Genomic DNA, 20,248 nt, shown 5'->3' with positions numbered 1-20,248 from the left:
GAATACATCATCTCCCTCGTGGTCAAATATCCACTCGAGGATATATATATGATTCTATTACTTTATTTACAAATAAAATTCATAATTATTTTTTTTTTTTACATATGTGAATTACAATCTTTCGTTATAAACAACATTCAGTAGATTTAATGGTTTATTAAATAAGGAAAAAACGTTGAATGGTCAACCAGTGGTGATCCGATTCGATGTTGGATATGTTTAGCTTATAGATGTAGTCCGGATGTGAAAATATTTAATTAAGCCTACGAGTAATTGTACATATTATAGGATTAGTAAAGAATATCAAAAAGGGGCCGTTTTCTTCTGAGCCGTTCAATGCCGTGGTTTTTTATCAAGTTTTTGGCCATGATATTTGGGTGATTCTGACATTCATAATTATTTCTTGTTCAAAATTAACACCGATCGTCTCAGAAATCTAACTACCAAATTAAATGTTATAATTCAAAATTGGCATACACAGAAAAAAGATAATTATTTAAATAAAATCTTTTAGAAGAACAATTTCCGGACGATTGCTTAATACAATTATATAATAAAAAGGCATATTGATGTTTTAGCGTATAAACATTAGTAGCTATTTTGATAACTACACAGATAAAGATAGTTTAAAAATATTGCTGCGCATGTATCAATTATGTATTTTAAAATAAATAACGTCATTATGATTCTCGATATTTTATCGAATGTACATATGAATTTTGTCTATTGTATTATAAACATAAACTTTTTTGGAAAGCTAATAATGGTGATTTTTATTTTTGCTTATACGATGTTTATATGGCAATATCATCTTATAGTGCATAAACTAATACCTAAGTTATAGTAATGGGCCAAAAATCGAAAATAAAATTTTTTGCATATTTTTACGTTTCGGAGCTTTCTGAACATTCTGGCATACCTCAGAAAAAATGGATTTGTGTGTGTGAACAATTTTTCGTCGACGATTTCGTGCGTACGAATTATCCAATTTGAATGATTCATAAAACATTCGATTCCTATTTATGAGAAGATGTTGTGATTAATTTTTTTCGAAGATATATGGAGCAAAATGAACCGATTTGAATGATCCAAAAAACATTCGATTCGTAATGATGGGAAAAAGTGGTGTTTAGATTTAGTTTATAGAGCTAAAGGGGCAAATATGGCAGTTTTTGAGAGAACTAAGCATCCGATTTGAATCATTTAACAAACTTTCTGCTTGTGTTAACGCAATGGTTGCTTTTAGGGAAACATTTTTTTTAATTTTTAATATACTTTTTCTGAATATCGAAAAATAATTCGGATTTTAATACTAATTTCTTTTTAGCAGTGAACATAAAAAATCTTCACTTTCAAACTTATTCGGGAGCGATGCTTATGAACTCACACATTTGCCAAAAACTCATTTAGTCCAAAATAGTTATAATGACAATGCCGAAGGATTTATCAAAGTAAAAAAAGGGTAAATATAACTAATATCGCAAACAGTAATTTTAAGTACTTTTGTAACTTTATATACTTGCAACTTATTATTGTCGAAAAAAATCGCAGACTACGTCATGAAATCAGACATGGTAGAAGAGCTTCACAAGGAACCTTACGAAGTATCAGCAAAGATAGATCAAAACCATTAAGTAGATCAGCGGATTACGCAACCAGAAAAAATAATGGTATGTATTTAATTAATTTATTTTTATGCATATCACTAAATACAAAGTTTCATTGATTGATTGATTGATTTTTGATCTTATTTCCATACTAATAGAAAAATTTGAACAATAAATTCGAGATTGACGAAAGGTCAATTTAGTAAGTTCAAGAGTGTTTATAATCACATCATTAAGCCTGGAGGAGATAAAAAATTTTAGTTGTTAAGTAAAAGTTTTTTTTATAACAATACATTTAATTTTTAAGTCTAAAATTAAACAAACTTAGTGATGTAATTTAAAATAATTAATTATCAGAATTCACGTTTTTCCTGCCAAGATATTATTAAATGAGTTCAACTTGAATGAAATTATATATTATATATTTATACATTTATAAACTTATAAAATTTTTGATTTTATGATTTATTTGTAAACTTTAATGAACTGTTAAAATTTATGACCTCGAAATTATGTTACTGCCAAGATACAAAGCTAAGAGTATTTTATTAGTTGTAACATATTAGGAAAAAAATTAGACTGTTGCATGCTATGATTTGAATACTTATTTCTTATACTTCATTTTCAGCTTATGTAATTATGTTGAATATATAGTTTATATATTCATAGTTGAAAATTATACTTTTGGTTAAGTAGCAAAAAACTATATACATTTTTTTACTAGATTTGATGAACCAAGAACGCGAAAAACAATTAGAGGAATCGTGGACGAGTTTATCTTTTTTTAATCAGACTCAACGTGGAAGATTATCAGCTAAAAATACGCCAGAGTTAGAAAATTCTGCAAGTAGCTGTTTTGATTTATATGGAACTTCAGAAAATGAATCAGGTTTATCGATAACTGACCAGATGCAACGACTGCACGTAAGTAAAATAGATTTCAACTCTCTTATAATATAATATATATTGAAAAACAATGTAATAAATATATATAATATACATATATATATATATATATATATATATATATAACGCCAAAAGCTCGATGACTATTATTTTTTACTATTACTATTATTAATTACTATTATTTTCAGAAATTCTAATTTATTTATTTATTTGAACTCTAATCCGATAACTATTTATCCATAAGATAATTTACAAAACTAATATTTGTAAAAAAAATTCTATTAATATTTTTGTACTATTCTCTAGCTATTCTTGTAACCAAATATATTGCAGCAAGAATCTCTAATACCAATTATCTCTTAAATTTTACCGAAAAGTTAAAAATGTTTGAGATAATTCAAAGCGTCAATTGATCATTCTTAACATAATACTTCAGTTATTAATGTAAATTTATTAATTAATATAGTTAATAAATATAATTTTAATATTGTTAAAAATAAAGATTGTCTTAAAATCCAAAATCATACTATTATTTCAGATATCAGAACCGAGTGGCGGTGATTGTTTAATAATTGAAAGGAATAGTGTTTCTATGAAAGAAGATGAAGATTTCCATGAAATGAATGAAGAAACTGAAACCTTAATAAACAAAAAATATTCCCCTACGTGTAGTCGGCATCAAGATTTTTCGAAGTTGCAATTAAATGAAACGAATCCATTCTTTGTACCATCATCTATATTCGGTAATATATATATATATATATATATATATATATATATATATATATATATATATATATATATATATCGATAATTTTTTAAGTCAAATTTACAACTTAAACGTCATTACATTTTTAACACTGTAAAATTGTGAAGCATAAACTCTCAAAAATATATTTTTGCTTTAATTATTTCACATTTTAATATTTTATTTTCAAAATTTTAGAATCTTTCCCATCGACTTCCCAACAATCATTTGAAGCAAGTAATGAATCAGAAATGGATTTTTGGCAATTTTGTATACCAGAATTACCGGAAGGCAAGATTTTAGAAATCATCATTTTAGCTACATGGGGAGATCCACATTATGTTGGTTTAAACGGCGTGGAAATATTCTCCAGTACCGGTTTGCCGGCTGAAATAATTGATGTAAGTGGAAAGTGAAAAAGGATATTTTAGCCACTTTTTTTTTAAAAAAAAACACGTATTTATCTATTAGCCTAAAGCCCAAATCTTACCACGCTTCTTTCGTTGCTTTTTTGGTCCGCTGGCTAGCATGCTTGCTGTCAAAGATGGAAAATGACGTCACAACGAGCCCAGCTTGTTGCCCGCATGCTGAATTTGCAAGTTAGAACGTGCGCTATTTTTGTAAATGGATCATAGACCATAATGAATAAAGCCCGAATTACATGACCATTGTTTTCTGGGCTAGCTAGCATGCTTGATTTTGTCGCGGATATCGGCGCTAGATATCATGATAGTTCAACGCGAAGCAAGAAAGCATGTTAGATTTTTGAGTGAGATTTGTTTTAACTTGCTACATTTTCAAAAATGATAAACCACATGACAATATACAGCCCCTCTATTGGTTCGAACGAACGAATCCATACACAAAAATAGTGCACGTGCTAATTAGCAAATCCAGCGTGCGGGCAACAAGCTGGGCCTGTTGTAACGTCAATTTTCCATCTTTCACAGCAAGCATGTTAACCAGCATACCAAAAAAGCATTGAAACAAGCGTCGTGTGATTCGGGCTTAATTTTTACGCATCGTAACTCATAATGCTATGATAATAATGATAGTAATGATTATTGATTGGATTAGATAATCATACAGCTGACATTTTGATAGTATATTCTGATTTTAAGTGTTAAATTATTTATACATATACATGCAGGGCCGGTCCTGGGGCCCTTAGCGCCTGCATGCAACATTTTTTCTAGCGCCCCCCCCCCCTATTAAATTGAACTGTTTTAACAGTTTATTATTAAAATTATATAAATATTTACATATTTTTTCAAAAACTGAATTTGCAAGTTAGAACGTGCGCTATTTTTGTAAATGGATCATAGACCATAATGAATAAAGCCCGAATTACATGACCATTGTTTTCTGGGCTAGCTAGCATGCTTGATTGTGTCGCGGATATCGGCGCTAGATATCATGATAGTTCAACGCGAAGCAAGAAAGCATGTTAGATTTTGAGTGAGATTTGTTTTAACTTGCTACATTTTCAAAAATGATAAACCACATGACAATATACAGCCCCTCTATTGGTTCGAACGAACGAATCCATACACAAAAATAGTGCACGTGCTAATTAGCAAATCCAGCGTGCGGGCAACAAGCTGGGCCTGTTGTAACGTCAATTTTCCATCTTTCACAGCAAGCATGTTAACCAGCATACCAAAAAAGCATTGAAACAAGCGTCGTGTGATTCGGGCTTAATTTTTACGCATCGTAACTCATAATGCTATGATAATAATGATAGTAATGATTATTGATTGGATTAGATAATCATACAGCTGACATTTTGATAGTATATTCTGATTTTAAGTGTTAAATTATTTATACATATACATGCAGGGCCGGTCCTGGGGCCCTTAGCGCCTGCATGCAACATTTTTTCTAGCGCCCCCCCCCCCTATTAAATTGAACTGTTTTAACAGTTTATTATTAAAATTATATAAATATTTACATATTTTTTCAAAAACTATTTTTAATTATTCTGAATTTAATACACAAAAAATTAGATATAATATAGAAGCGTATAAAATACATTGATTTTAAATTTATTTAGAAAACCAAGCGATTTGCGGGTTGATTATAATCAAATATTTTTAAATTTTCAATTATTTTAAACGTATGTGTAATATTAATATGTAGGTATTGAAACATTTTACTTATTTATTGTGCGATTTATTCTATTGAGCAAATCATGCCAAGAGAGCTAAAAAAACTAGCTTTTAATTTTCAATCATAACACTCGTATTTCGTGTTAGATTTTTTAAATTTTAATTTAATTTAATTTTTCATTATTTACAATATCCAAAATTACGTCGTAAACTTCTTCTTATTGATATCGTAAGAGCCGAACTGTATTCATCCTTGCATTCCCGTCATATTCAGAGAATGAGATTGTTGTTTTAAAGTTAAATTTTTGACGTATTTTAGAAGTATTGCCCAAAAATCAGTAAAAATGTAAAGAAATTACACATTTCTATCTTGAAAAAAAAAACTAATTATGCTTGATATGTATTATTTCTGCATAGTTGATAATTATTAAATTTAGCGTATGGATACCACTAGGTATAAAAAGAAACTTAAGATTTTTGTTCCAAAGTAAATTTTGCTTTTATTTCTCATATTTGTTCCATTTCCATAACCTTAACCACGCATGTCTTCAACATTCAAAGTTAATCAGACGCGAAACATTTGCAACAAAAACAAAAGCTTCAATCTTCTTTTATCTATGGCTACAATTCAATTTTTCGGAATAAATATGCCATTTTTTAACCACTGAGTCCTATTGTTCATTTTCCCGATTATAATTTGTTTATATTTTTAACAAGTTCTGTTTCAACTAAATCAGCTCGCAATTTTTCGTCAATAATGCCCAATAAATAATTTATTCTTTCGCAGGTTTGCGCTTATGGGATTGAACACTAGATTCACTAGGTAATTTCTTTTTTGATTCCACGGTAACTTCAAACAAAGAAAAAATTGAATAAGTAGATTAAGCAATAAACAGAGCTGTTATTTACTAATTTGCACAGTTATTAATCGGTTAATGGTTTCTACTGATATAACATTGCAAAATAACTATGCTTTTTATGTCTCCGTATCCCTATAGTTAAGTTAAATTGTTTATTATAATTTATTAAGTATTCCTAATTTTATATACATTATAAAAAATGTAAATAATGTATTATAAATTTAATTTCCGAAACTCGATTTGGCGCCCCCTAAGGCGTGCGCCCGCATTTTTTGCATGCATCGCATGCAAGGCTGGACCGGCCCTGTGTACATGCATATGTAGTCTAATAGGGAAACAGTATTTTGTCATGTGGTTTATCCATAAACTTTATAATACACATGAACTGCTAGTCCTCATACATTTCCCCTGTTAAAAAGTGTCAAATATAAAGGGCGACATCCACGTCAATCAAATACCCAACGAATGTTATCGAGAACGGTCCTGGCACAACACACACACCACTATACACTAAGTGGGTCCAAGGGCTCGCGCCTGAACCCGACAGACGTCCTCGAAGGATGTTACATTTATTAATGATGATTTTTAACCCTCGACTTGGACCTTATATTGCAGAAACTCTAGTGGAGGTGGGTGGTGGATGCCTTTTGTACTGATGGTTGTGTAACCTTTTGGCGACATCATCATATGTCATATCTCACATTTTTAAATTGCTCGTCGGTTGGAATTCCGATTTTGACTGTATCAAGTGAAAATAATTCGGAAAACTGAACTGGGAACTGGTGATGACAAAGATGAAGAATTGCAAGAGATTTATAAACTTTTCGACTTTAATTTTGATTTTGTCGCAGTTTGTTGGAGAAGGTGTTAAACATTTCGGTTTTACTTCAAATCTATCATTCTACAGGGAAACTTGCAATTATAGAATTTTATCTATTTCAAAATCAAAGTATAGGATTTAACAATATGCAGAAATATGGTTGCTAGATTTTTAGGTTTCGTATCAATATTAAATTTTTAAATACGCATTTAAGTCGAATAAGACTTAAATTTCTTCAAACAAACTTTTCAAGTAACACATATTTTTAGAAATGTTTAGTCTTTTATATAACTTTTATCAAATACATGATTTATTTATATATATTATTATTATTTTTGTTCAAAATACAATTAATTCCACTAATTGTCCTAAAGTCTGTATGCTTTACTTTCCTAGTTTGATTGGTTATTTGTTCATTTACTCAGGTTACAGCCGAGCCGTCTGATATAAATACGTTAGACGGATATATCAATGATCCCAGAGTGCCAACAAATTTGATAGACGGCGTGAATTTAACTCGAGACGATATGCATATGTGGCTGACGCCGTTCACGCCAGGAAGAGCTCACATAGTTAAATTTGAATTTCTTCAAGCAATTTCATTGGCACTGGTTCGAGTTTGGGTAGGTGCAAAGTTATTAAATTTAACTTAAATTTTTAAATTCGCGAACAATAAGTTTGTTTTCGCAAAAAAATCCGATTTGCTAAATTTATTGATGTGTTTTTCGACATTTCAAGTTATTCTGAATCGTCATTCGATGTAACTCGATAATGAGTTGTAACTGACGTTTGTCAATTCTGCGCAACGATCGGCCAAGCCATTTCTTTGTAATTAGAAGAAAAGTGTAAACTGGTATGTCCCCTTTTTATTCTACATTGTTTAACCGATTTTCAAAAATTCAAAAACTGTTCGAACGAATACGGTTGGGAATCGCGTTGAATAGTTTTAGGAAAAGATTGGCTGGGCAAGTTCTTCGTAATAAAATCCTAAAAAAAAATTTTTTGACTATTTTGATTAAACGTATGTCGATAGGTCTCATAATCTGAAATAACTTTCTTAAATATTATAGGCTTACAATAAACGGTTAAATTATAACAATTTACCAAAAATTTGGAAATGCGCCCCGAGCTTATGCGATTCTAATAAAAAATAATGCTATTTGTTCATATGTAGGTTCGGTGTTTCGTAGATAGATACTGATTACAGTTGATTATGTTTTAGTGAAAGCGAAAATTTTATTTAATAACAGTTGAACATTTTACCTAAATAGCTGAATTTCAATTCTTATTGGTTAAGTCGAATATGTATACTTTTTAAAAAATTGCAATTTGATCAAGAGTTAAAATGTTGTATGTAATAATGTATTTAATTCTTTTTCATTCAAAATCCAAGAGTGTTTGTGTTCCTTCCTCGAATCCTTTGATGTACCAAATAGTACATAATAGATAGTGAATTAATTTGTTTTAATTCACATTGATAACATAAGATCTATCTTATAGTCATATATTCATACGCGCAATTAATAAATGAATCGTGATTTATGAAAACTTATTCATATCTGATTTGTCTGATGTATCCGACAGTTTTTATAAATGGCTATTAATCTTCCCGTGTGAATTCTTATTGTTAAAAAGATTTGGTCACATAGTTCTCATAGTGACTCAGAAACAAATATGAATGGTTTTTACCGAACAAGCTCTTCTCCGGATTTGACGTGAAACTTGTTGTACTGATTTCACCCTATCTATTATTTGTAATTATTCTTCGGCAATTTGTTTTGGTCTAACACGTGCATTTTTATGATAGAATTTGGTTATAATTTATTTTTGTGGTAAAAATGATGAAAATAAAAACTTAAATTTTGTTTCCTACTACTAATAGACACCATGTTTACAGTTATGATGAATATTATCTTATCTCTATTATTATAATAATATGATATCTTATATTACTGTATAAATACTTTCGCGGTGAACTATCTTTGAACAAATGTATATACGTACACTGCTTTGGCATGGTTAGTATATAAAGAGATCGAAAGGTGTCACTACTGTTTTCAATTTTTTTGATCGAAAAAATAGATGGCTGCACTACAAATCGTTCGTTTATTTAGGGGAAAACCCGTCGGTTTTTTATAGATTTGATCGCTATTTTCAGTCTAATTTGTAAATACATGTTATTTATAATTAATTGTGTTTAAGTGAATATTATTAAGTTAATATGGTGAAGTGTAATGTACCAAATTGTGGTAACTCCACAAATAATATAAACATGCATGTCTTTCCGGCCAGTAATGATCAAATATACTTAATGATGTATTATGTTTATACAATGAAAGTTTGATGAAAATGTTCTAGATATTTTCAATTTGGCGCAGAAAGCAAATTATTCTTTAATGGATGACCTAACTCCTTTGGTTTGTGGGCGAAATCACAATGTCTGTGACGCGCACTTTACGAAAAAATGTGTGTGTTGTTTATTAAATGTTGAATACTACGATTAGGGGGCGTTCATTAATCACGTGATCGATATTTTAAGGATTTTAGGACCTCCTAAAACCTTGGTGATACGTGATGATATTCAAAATCACCCCTCCTCCCCATCAGCAAACATCACGTGCATTTTCAGTTGCAAAAAATCAAAAGAAATTTGATTTTTTTTTAATTCAAGTAAAAAATAAACAAACCTGATATCTTACTAGACCCCTCCTTCCCATACGTGATTTTTTGTCAAACCACCCCTCCCCCTAACAGCCTCTCGTGATTAAAAGACGCACGCATAGATAAGTAAACATAGTTTCATATAAGGACGCACGCCCCCTTATATGAATCTGTAACCTACTTTACTAGTACCATAGATAAAAGAAGAGTATAAGAATATGACTAGTACAGTACGTGGGAGCAAATGAAACTGTCAATATGTCAAAGGACATGTGACGTTGAGGCAGTCAGTATTCCCTTGACAATTTTGGCCACCAGGGGAAGGCGTGTCGTTTTAAGTGACATTTCTTTGGACTTGTCCACTGAGAATTATATTGAAAATTTTTATATAAAAATACGTATTTGCAGTTCACATTATTATATAAGGCTATGAACTAATATAGTTACTAAAATAATATTTAAACAATAAATAATTGTTAAATTTTTTGTCCATATACTTCTGATTGTCAATTCGAACGATTTATACAAAATCCCATTGCATACTATTCCTTATATAATATTGGATCTTTTATTCCTTGCCTTAACTTCAAAAGACACTTCATTTTGTTTCTTAAATTCATTATATATTCCAATGAAAACAATCCAATGTTTAGGATTCAACCTTTAATTGGTAGCTTGTAACATTGTCGAAAACTACTTTTTCATATTCCACTAAAATTTTGAGACCTTTTCTCTAAACATGGCCTTCTCAATATATTAATAAGCGTTTGTTAGATTCGATTTTATAAATATCCTTACCAACCATTTCAATATATCTCAATAACAATAAAATTAATTTACCTCATTTTTGACAATACATTTTTGTACTTTTATTTATGCCCAAATCACTTTAAATTTTTTTTTTAAATAATGCATCTCAAAGAAAGTTATTGTATTCTTAGATGAAGGATACATGATATGATGTTTCTGAAACTGCACGTTTTGTAAACAGAATAGAGTTGGGTAGCCGGGACAAGTTATATCTAGCATATTTTTCTAATTTTAAAATCGTTGTTTTTTCTTTCACGATAGTTATAATTATGATCATTCATATATGGAATTCAAAATGTTGAATATTAAATATATACAGAATTGTCTATGAAGTATAACTGTACTCAATGAAATAATTATAATATACGGATACCCTAAAACTTAAATGCATGAATTGCCGAAAAAAGTAGAGTTAGCTTTATAATGCTCTTATGCAGCAAGTTGATTTATGTAACTATCTGAAGAGATAACTTTGAATTATATCACATGATTTTGCATTAATTAATTTTTTAATAAATAAAGAACATAAGTTATTGGCATATATCTTCTACTATTTTTGATTTTTTTATTCAATACTACAGAACTACAACAAATCACGGGTGCATTCATATAGAGGTGCTCGCCTGGTCAAAATGCAGTTGGACGGGGTAACTATCTTTAAAGGAGAAATTGCAAAAGCCTGTGGCGGAGATAAAGGTGCACCTCAGGCTTTTGGCGATGTGAGTTTTAATATGATAAATAACCAGAAGTTGCATGCATAAGATATATCTTTCTATATAATATCAAATCAAATATCAAATATATTTCATATAATATACATTGTGCTACAAATTATCATTATATTACATAGATTATATTATTATCAATCTGTATCACTTTGGTGATGTAATTGTTGATGACTTCTTTCGCTTCTTTTGAGATTTAGCTTGACAATGCTCTTCAGAAGATTCATTACTAATTTCCTTAATACTACATTGATTCTTTGCTGATGAAGTATTTGGTTGTATGTAACTCATAAGTAATGGCCATGTAAATAAAGTTTTGAATATTTGCTTGAAATGGTCAGCATCTTCCACTTGTTTATGCAATAATACCTCTTCCATATTTTTGGGAGTATTTTTAAAGTTATCATGATTCATTGTTATCAGTAATGATCGCAGGCCTAACAAAGTAGATGAATTTGGTGGTAATAAAGTGTGTGAAATTGAACCATAAGTAGCATTTCTTATTGAATCATCTTCACAATTAATTTCTGTTTTTTCATTCTTACATTTCCGACTATATGTCTTGATTTTTTTGTTAGCTAATGGGTCATAACAAAATTCAGCATCTCCCGATGTTCTCTTAAGTTTTGATGATGTGGGAATAAGCCAATCTTCTTCAATAGAATCATTGTCAGAATCATTATAAATAGGATCAGTATAATGCCCAATCATATAGTTTAATAATAGTTTCTCTGTTTCTGTATAATTATGAAATGTAGTTTTTGATATTTTATTTTTAATAGTATCTTGTGTTAATTTTACACCAAATATTTGTAAAATATCATAAACCATATTTTTCATTGAGTTTAAATCAGATAGATTAAACACTGTTTTCGTCTGTCGATCTTTTATATGTTTATAATAATCCAATTGACCAAAATATTGAGATATTTCCAAATCAATTGAACTAGACGATTCAACATTGCTTAAAGGTGGATTTTCAATCTCAAGTTTTTCATCAATTTTATTGAGAATTTTACCAACAGGCCCTCTTTTAGGTATTCTAGGTTTTCTGGGAGCATCTTGTACTGTTGCTCCTGGATTTTCATCAATGAAGTCTTTCAACAAATCATACCTATGACGGCAGCTAGATCCTGTACGAAAATCCATCAATTTAGAAATTTTGGACCATTTTCTTCCATGTTGTTGTACTAATTCTAATAGTTGGATATCTTTCTCACAATCCCAAGCTTGCACAGGAGAATTTGTGTGTTTTAGTGTATTATTATATCGAACTTTTATTTGTTTCAAAGACCTTCCTGGAAGTATATCTTCAATTGGAATGGCTTTAAAGTCATTATTGTACGTTATTAGAGCAGCAATGATTGCACAATCTTCTTCTTCAGAAAAACGTCCCTTCTTTATGTTAGGATTAATTGTTAAAAATTTTGAATAGATTTGTTCTCTAGTTCTGAAGTCAAAAAACTGACAAATAGTTCCCCATGAAATAAAATTGTTACCTACTCTAAATTTTTCAACTGCTGATAATAATTTCTGTTCTTCTACAGGTGACCATCGTGCATTACTTGCAGGAATTACTTCTCTATGAAAGTGTATAAAGCACTGTAGATGTGAGCGACCACAATTAAGATCTTTAGCTATTTCTTCCCAATTATGAAACTTATGTTTTTCTGCAGCTTTTATAAGTTTCTCTGTTTCTGATTTTGACCATTTCGCTTTACTTAAGTTCGGATGTAAAACTAAATTCCACATTGCCTTGCATTCATCTACAGAATGTTGAGGAACATTCAAGGCAGCAATTTTATGCCAATCTATCGAAGTTTCATTGTAACAATCATCTCCCACTTGCCTTTTTATTGCACGCTTCAATTTTGATTTTTCTCTAAGTGTCCATTGGTTTGACAAATTCAAGTTTATGTACCTTAAAATATTTTTTTCACGTATCCTGATGGTTTCAACATTTACTGGGCCTGGAAAATAGTCGCTATCTTTAAAATATGGCGCTCCAAAAGTATAAGGACTCAACATCTTTGTTTTATTATTCTCAAAATATATTTCACATTGATTTTTTAAATTAAGTAGTGATTGTTTTTTCATTTGATTTCTGTGAACAAGATTCTCAAGAGCTTTTATCATTTTAATCAGTAATTTTTCATATTTCTTGCTAACTTCAATAGTTTCTTGCAAAAATTTAACTCTTTCCGTATCAATCTTCTTGACGACTAGGGCGTTATTTTCCATATCTGTATTAGCTGTACTATTATTTCTTATAATTTTACTTTGATTTTCTAATTTGGAACTCACACTGAAAACTGACGAATTTCCACTTTTTCAACTGAAGAATTCGCACTTTGTAATTGACCCATAGATAATAAAAAGCGCGTTTAGATCGTGCGCCCAAATTTATTTCCCGGGTTAATTCTCGACTCTCATCGGATTAAATGCCGCGCTATCATCGCGTCCACACCATAGAAGGGGTGCGTATAAAAATTACTATAGAAACGAACCAATATTATATTCAAACAAGAATAACAATTCAAATTCAATATACACATTTATTTAATCACTTATAGCTTATGATGGCTATAGTTTTTAATAAAGTTTTTGCTTCTATGAACAATAATGGTCTGACTGCTGTTCCTGTATCATCGAAGTATTTAACTTCTCGAAGGAATGGTTCATATTTTTGCTAGAAAATGTTTGGTTTTCCAACGATAGCCCGAGCCAATTTCTTGAAATTAAGAGGAGAGTGCTAAAATTTTCGCCCTTGCTTCAAAATCAAAAACTGTTTGGCATATATCGATCGGGCCGCTTTTTCGCAATTAGTTGTTGAAAAAAGAATTGACGATTTTGATTAAACTTACTGAAATACTGAAATATTGTGAGCCTGCGATAAGTCATTAATTTTCAAAATTCATAAACATTTGGAATAAATTTGAATTCTTATTGATTGAGTCGATTATTTACACATATCAGGATATTTTTATCGGTTTTATTTTTGAAAAACTTCTTTCAGCATTTGCGATTGCAACTGAGATTATTGTATGCAAAAATTACCTCGGGAAAACTATAATCAAAACTATTGAATTTTGTTAGAAATATAAATAAATATTGAATTTCAATTAGCAATAGTACATGTTGAGTTTGAAATAAGATTAAGGGTCGTTATATTCTTATATAACGGCTTCGGCTTATATTTTTCAAACAGTCCTTACCATTTATGCTTACTTATCTATGGTCCTTACGCTCCTTTCTTTTTCGAGACATTTAGCAAACCGCTTAATTAATTTTGATATTTTAATTTGGACAATCTATTCAAGTAATGACTTAATAAAATGCTACTTTTTTATTCTGTCATAACCCCCTGAAATTATATTTTTACAAGCTCATGTTTTTTTCGGAATTAAATTTAGTTGGAAGACAGTTTTAATGATCATTTTAACTTTTGTTATTTGTGAAATAAATCAAAAATTGTAACTCAAATAATAATATTTTACATTACTCGCGTTCTTTTTCAGCGACATTAAAAATGATTGAACAAAGTTTTCACGATTAATTAGCTTTTAGTGATTTTTTTTAACATTAATGGTTACTTACGGACGTAGGGGCCCTCCTGGCTCGGGGGCCCCATATTTTTGATACGGCTGATACGGCGGTAGTTACGCCCCTGTTAATTAAAAAAAAAGATAAACAGTTAAACTTTTCCATCATTTGTCAGTGCCCTACAATGTGATTCTTGCAGTGTTAAAGAAAAGGTGGAATTTTGTTATGAATATAAGTTGTTATAATTATAAATATCACACCTTTCAGAGAAGGATTGGTCTGACCGGTAATTTGTCTCTCACTCTTACCCCTGAAATTCCTAGCATTGACACCGTTAAATATATCAGTATAACTAAAATGTATATCAGAAGTCCTATAGTCCTATAGGAATAATAGATGCGAATATTTTGAAGTGTGCTCATTGATACAACTTACTAGGTTTTACGCGTATTTTACACACTCTATCTGTTTCTGTATACTTGAATTTTTACATTTTTCTTGGTATTTCTGCATTGTTGTACACCGCCCTTCTACTTTGACATGATATTTGTTTTAAGTTTGTAACAATAATCACTTAAACAGAAACAGGGCAACAACGGATTAAGGAAAATGATCGAACTTGTGCACCAAAAATACGAAACGGAAGAATGGCCAAACGACATTCTGGATGCATCCGGAATGTTACAATGATAAAAAAAAGCCCAAAGCAAACTAGACACAGGACGATCAGTTTGACTATTGACAGGAAAGGTTCTAGCCAAAATCTTTACGAGACGACTCGAAAATAAGATTAGGATTGGGCAAAGACCGGTTTGGAATGGAAGAGGTACCAGAGACGCCATTAAAATATTAAGAATAATGTGTCGACGTTAACGAGGACATATGCTTCTGTTTCATAGATTGAAATTTTTAGAAAGCTTTCGAGCGTCAACAGGAATACGCTTATGGGGATTTCGAAATTTATTGGCACCGATTGGAGAGACCACAAGCTGATTCAAAATCTGTATATGGGCCAAAAGGTAAAGGTTCGTTCGAATCAGGGAGATGATACAAACAGCGTTGAAATAGGTAAAGGGAGTGCAACAAGAATGCTCCCTGCCATCGATCTTATTCAACATGTTTGAAGAATCAACGAAATACTTGAAGACACTGGAGATTTTTCGATTGGAGCAAAAGAATCACTACCAAGTACGCAGATGATCTCGTGGTGATTTCGAAAACCGAAACCGAGCTACAAATCATGATGAGCAGAATCTTTGAAGTGCGTAGAAGATATGGAATAGAGATCTACATCGACAAATTGAAAGTGATTAGCCGATGAAGATAACTGTAGTTAACGAGAATTGGAAGTTGTGGATCACCAAGTACTTGGGAAGTGTGCTGACGAAAGAAAAATACTGTACGAGAGAGATCAGGGCAAGAATCGCAAACGCCAATGCACTATTTACGAACAAGAGAAAGCTACTAATGAATAAACTGATCCTCGACTTACGGAAGAGGCTAATAAAGTGCTGGAAATTTTAAAATGTGGTGCTGGAGATAATCTTGGTAAAAATATTTTTAACAAGTCTTTTCTCTATTATATCTTCAACCAGTCTACGGACAACACATATATTACACACTATCTATTTGTGATTTTTTTAAATTAGTGTTTTGCGAAATATTGTTTAATTACAAGAGTAATGTTTATATTACATAGTGTAGTGCATTACCATATCATGATACCATAGATTATTAAAATCTTCTAATTTAACACTAAGATTAACTAATTGTAAGTACTATTTACTCTTTATTTTATTCTTTTCACTCGAATTCAATTGTTTTAGTTTTTTATTTTATTTTTAGTGCTGAATGAAGACTAGGATTATAGCCGAAACGTATGGATGTAAGATAATTTTTTGACTAATTTGACTTTTTACATATCAATAAATAAATTCAAATATACTAATATTTAATATTTAAATATATATATACTAGATGACTCGACAGACGTTGCCCTGTATCCACATCTACGTTTTTTTTTATATCCTATACTAATATTTATACCGTTCGGTTCAAAATAATCATTATTGGTTTTCGAATTACTATTTACACCAATATATGAGTGATGTTAAATGTAGAACTGCTTCAAATAAAATGATTATTTTCAATTCCCACAGTTAACACTTTAATTATCCATATAACTAATATTAAAAAATGTTCAATAAAATTGTATATTAAAAATTATACACTGCGATTTATAGAACAAATTTATTTCCAATAGCTCAATTTATTTTAAAGCATTTAAGTGTTATTCTATGGTTTTAGTCATACCTGTAAATGTGGATGTATAATTGAATGATTTTTTGTACACGTGTTGAGAATTGAAATCTTCTAAAAAGTATAACAAATTCAGAAAAAATTAATATACTTATAGCATGCGCGAAAAGGTATAATATCATCTTGGATTTTTCTACCCAAAATATTTGCTTCAATAATGTTGCCTATAATTTTTATAAATTCGTACCATATTTTAACTGGCTTTTAGTATTTTAATATCTAAATTACATTTTTCTCACTAATAATTCAAAATACAACAAGTATTGTGATTCAACGTACGATCAACAAAATTATTGCAATAAATGGAGAGAAAAAAAAGCGTATGCGCTGTGAATTTATTTACGGTGCTCCAATTTGCTTGATATTTTGGGAATATGCTAATCTTAATCTTAAGTTCAGAAGTGAAAACAATTTGCACTCCGTCAGCAACCTCCCCCCCCCTCCCCCGCATTAATTGGATTATAACTCTTTTAATTCTGATTTTATCAGAACTTGTAATATACTATTTTCAAGGTGATTAAATGAGCTACAACTTTCTCTATCATAAATTTCAAAAAAAAATTAAAAAGCAATAATTAGTCAGAAAAATATCTTGTATTTTCATATTTATACTTTTATACATATTCTTTCAGAGATATTGTAATGAGAAATTGGTTCTTTTCTTAAATGGATTTTTTTCATGAAATCACGAGTTTTTTTTAAAATCGTTTGTGCTAAAGTTGTGGTATTCTCTAGAATCCATCAAGATATCTTAAACCAAGTTAATTCTAGATGGAAAACGATTATTTTTAATTTTGGCGAAAATTGCACTCACAAAACTATTTGATCTAAATGAAAAAAAAAACATTGTATGCGTCTTTTATTTGCATTATAGATCACTCATTTTACACGCAGAAGTACTCATTTTAAAGCTTATTTTGAGCACTATAAAAACCCATATTTATATCTAGCTTAATATTGTTCTTAGAAAACTATGAAATAGCGATTTATTAAGATTTTAATTGATATAATTTTGTTCATTACATGATTTTCGTTAAAATGTATATTTTTGAAGATATTAGCAAAAAAACGTTGAAAAACGCAAAAAAGAAACAAATTTTTAGTAGCCAGTAACTTGATAAGTAATTGCTTTTTTGAAAAACATTATTAAACATTTTTCTCTTCTAAATAGTTCTTCTATCAATATCCGACGTTATTTTGAAAGAGATACAATTGCACCACTGAAAAGGGATGTCATCTCCCAGGAAAGTGGCAAAGGAGTCTAAATCAAGTTCACTTCTAAACTTGATAGTACTTGATGAACCTAATTCCAAAATTTCATGGAAATTGGAGCACATTAAAAATATTCCGACCCAAAACGCTCTATTGACTTGAGTAAATATTCCGTATCCAATGCCAAACATTTGAATTTTTGACACAATGAAACTTCTAAATAATTTTTTGAATAAGTAAATTATTTTTGTGTTGTGATTTAGTAAAGTAAGGCAAAGCACGACTGCATTTAAAAGTTAAAAAATAATAATCGGTCAAATTGAATTGTAGGCTAAGTTTGATGTGCGATCACTGACAGACGCATGCGCAGACTGCATCACCTGTTAGACGCATATTGACTGTAAATCTTATATTGTTCTAATTTTTGGCACATCTCAGATGCTTTTCGGCAATAATAATGTAGACATTACATTTTTCTTATTTATTATCATGAATTTATTATATTTTAATATTGCCTTAGCCTATAAGTGAATAGAAATGTTTGGCAAATGATAGTCTTCATTTGTTTTTAATTTAATGTTTAATGTCAAACCATGCTTTAAATATTTTCAAGGTCAAACAATGATAAGCGGTTTTTTGTAATTTTTTCCATTTATTTCTACAATCTAACTATATTTCTACGAATCTAAAAATTCTAGAAAATTTCCCGAACAAACTTCAAGTAGATTCATGAAAATCCGAATTATAGTTTAGGAGGATTAACTATTCATATAAATTTACAAAAGAATTTTATATATAATATATATATATATATATATATATATATATATATATATATTGTAGAGTTTCGAACAAGAATCCAAAAATAATAAAAAATAAAAAAACAAGAAAAGTTTTTAATAAACAATTTCTTTATTTAATTATTTGTTTACTGTCGACGTTTCGGAACTAGGTACGTTCCATCTTCAGGACATCTGTCAAGAAATATGATCTTGATGAGATTTTAGCAAACAATATGTTTAGGAAAAGAAAATAGATTTCTCTTAAATAATAAATTAATTGCAAAAAAAAATATAATAATGTACAGAAATATGATAATATGATCAAAATGAAAATGATAAAAATGATAAAAGTAAATGAGTGGATTATCAGAACAGGATATTAAACATAATAGAAATTTTTTTGAAAGTTATGGAAATTTTTTTAAGAAAAGGTTAATGACGAAAAAAAAAAATTTCCATAACTTTCAAAAAAATTTCTATCATGTTTAATATCCTGTTCTGATAATCCACTCATTTATTTTTATCATTTTTATCATTTTCATTTTGATCATATTATCATATTTCTGTACATTATTATATTTTTTTTTGCAATTAATTTATTATTTAAGAGAAATCTATTTTCTATTCCTAAACATATTGTTTGCTTAAATCTCATCAAGATCATGTTTCTTGACAGATGTCCTGAAGATGGAACGTACCTAGTTCCGAAACGTCGACAGTAAACAAATAATTAAATAAAGAAATTGTTTATTAAAAACTTTTCTTGTTTTTTTATTTTTTATTATTTTTGGATTCTTGTTCGAAACTCTACAAAATATACACAAATCCAAGATTCTACCATTCATATATATATATATATATATATATATATATATATATATATATATATATATATATATATATATATATATATATATATATATATATATATATATTAGTATATGGTTTATTATGCAAAATATTCGTTAATAACGTACGAGTTGAAATTTTTGCTGTTTTATTAAAGTCATTTTTCTTTATTAATTACTTCCCGTAGTGTAAGTTATAGTAATAGCAAAAAATTGAAAAAGAAAATGTTTATATATCTTTACTTTCCTGAACATTTTGGCATACCTTAGAAAAAATAAATGTATGTGTGTGTGTGTGC

General features: G+C 29.5%; 1 protein-coding gene across 1 annotated transcript; it reads right to left on the bottom strand.

Moving 5' to 3' along the window:
• Positions 1 to 8,426: 8,426 nt before the first annotated feature.
• Positions 8,427 to 13,273, bottom strand: LOC113374906. The gene is made up of 3 exons (XM_026614868.1): positions 11,664 to 13,273; positions 8,923 to 8,999; positions 8,427 to 8,467 (listed from the first exon to the last, which is right to left on the bottom strand). The coding sequence occupies exons 1-3, from the start codon at positions 13,271 to 13,273 to the stop codon at positions 8,427 to 8,429; spliced, it is 1,728 nt and encodes a 575-aa protein (XP_026470653.1).
• Between the last annotated feature and the right edge of the window lie 6,975 nt (positions 13,274 to 20,248).

Source organism: Ctenocephalides felis, unplaced genomic scaffold, assembly GCF_003426905.1.
Source record: "Ctenocephalides felis isolate EL2017-DRISC unplaced genomic scaffold, ASM342690v1 CF-g0.4_SCAFFOLD_01886, whole genome shotgun sequence".
NCBI lineage: Eukaryota > Metazoa > Arthropoda > Insecta > Siphonaptera > Pulicidae > Ctenocephalides > Ctenocephalides felis.
This window is presented reverse-complemented; position numbering and strand designations above follow the sequence as displayed.

What these genes read in the sequence shown, in the direction of transcription:
- LOC113374906 (XM_026614868.1), bottom strand. Translation starts at nt 13,273, where the DNA reads ATGTTGAGTCCTTATACTTTTGGAGCGCCATATTTTAAAGATAGCGAC. An exon ending in GGCCTGCGATCATTACTGAT is followed by an intron (nt 9,000 to 11,663) that starts AACAATGAATCA and finishes ATTTATACAGTA; the next exon opens with ATATAAGATATCATATTATT. An exon ending in AAACATGGTGTCTATTAGTA is followed by an intron (nt 8,468 to 8,922) that starts GTAGGAAACAAA and finishes GGTACATCAAAG; the next exon opens with GATTCGAGGAAGGAACACAA.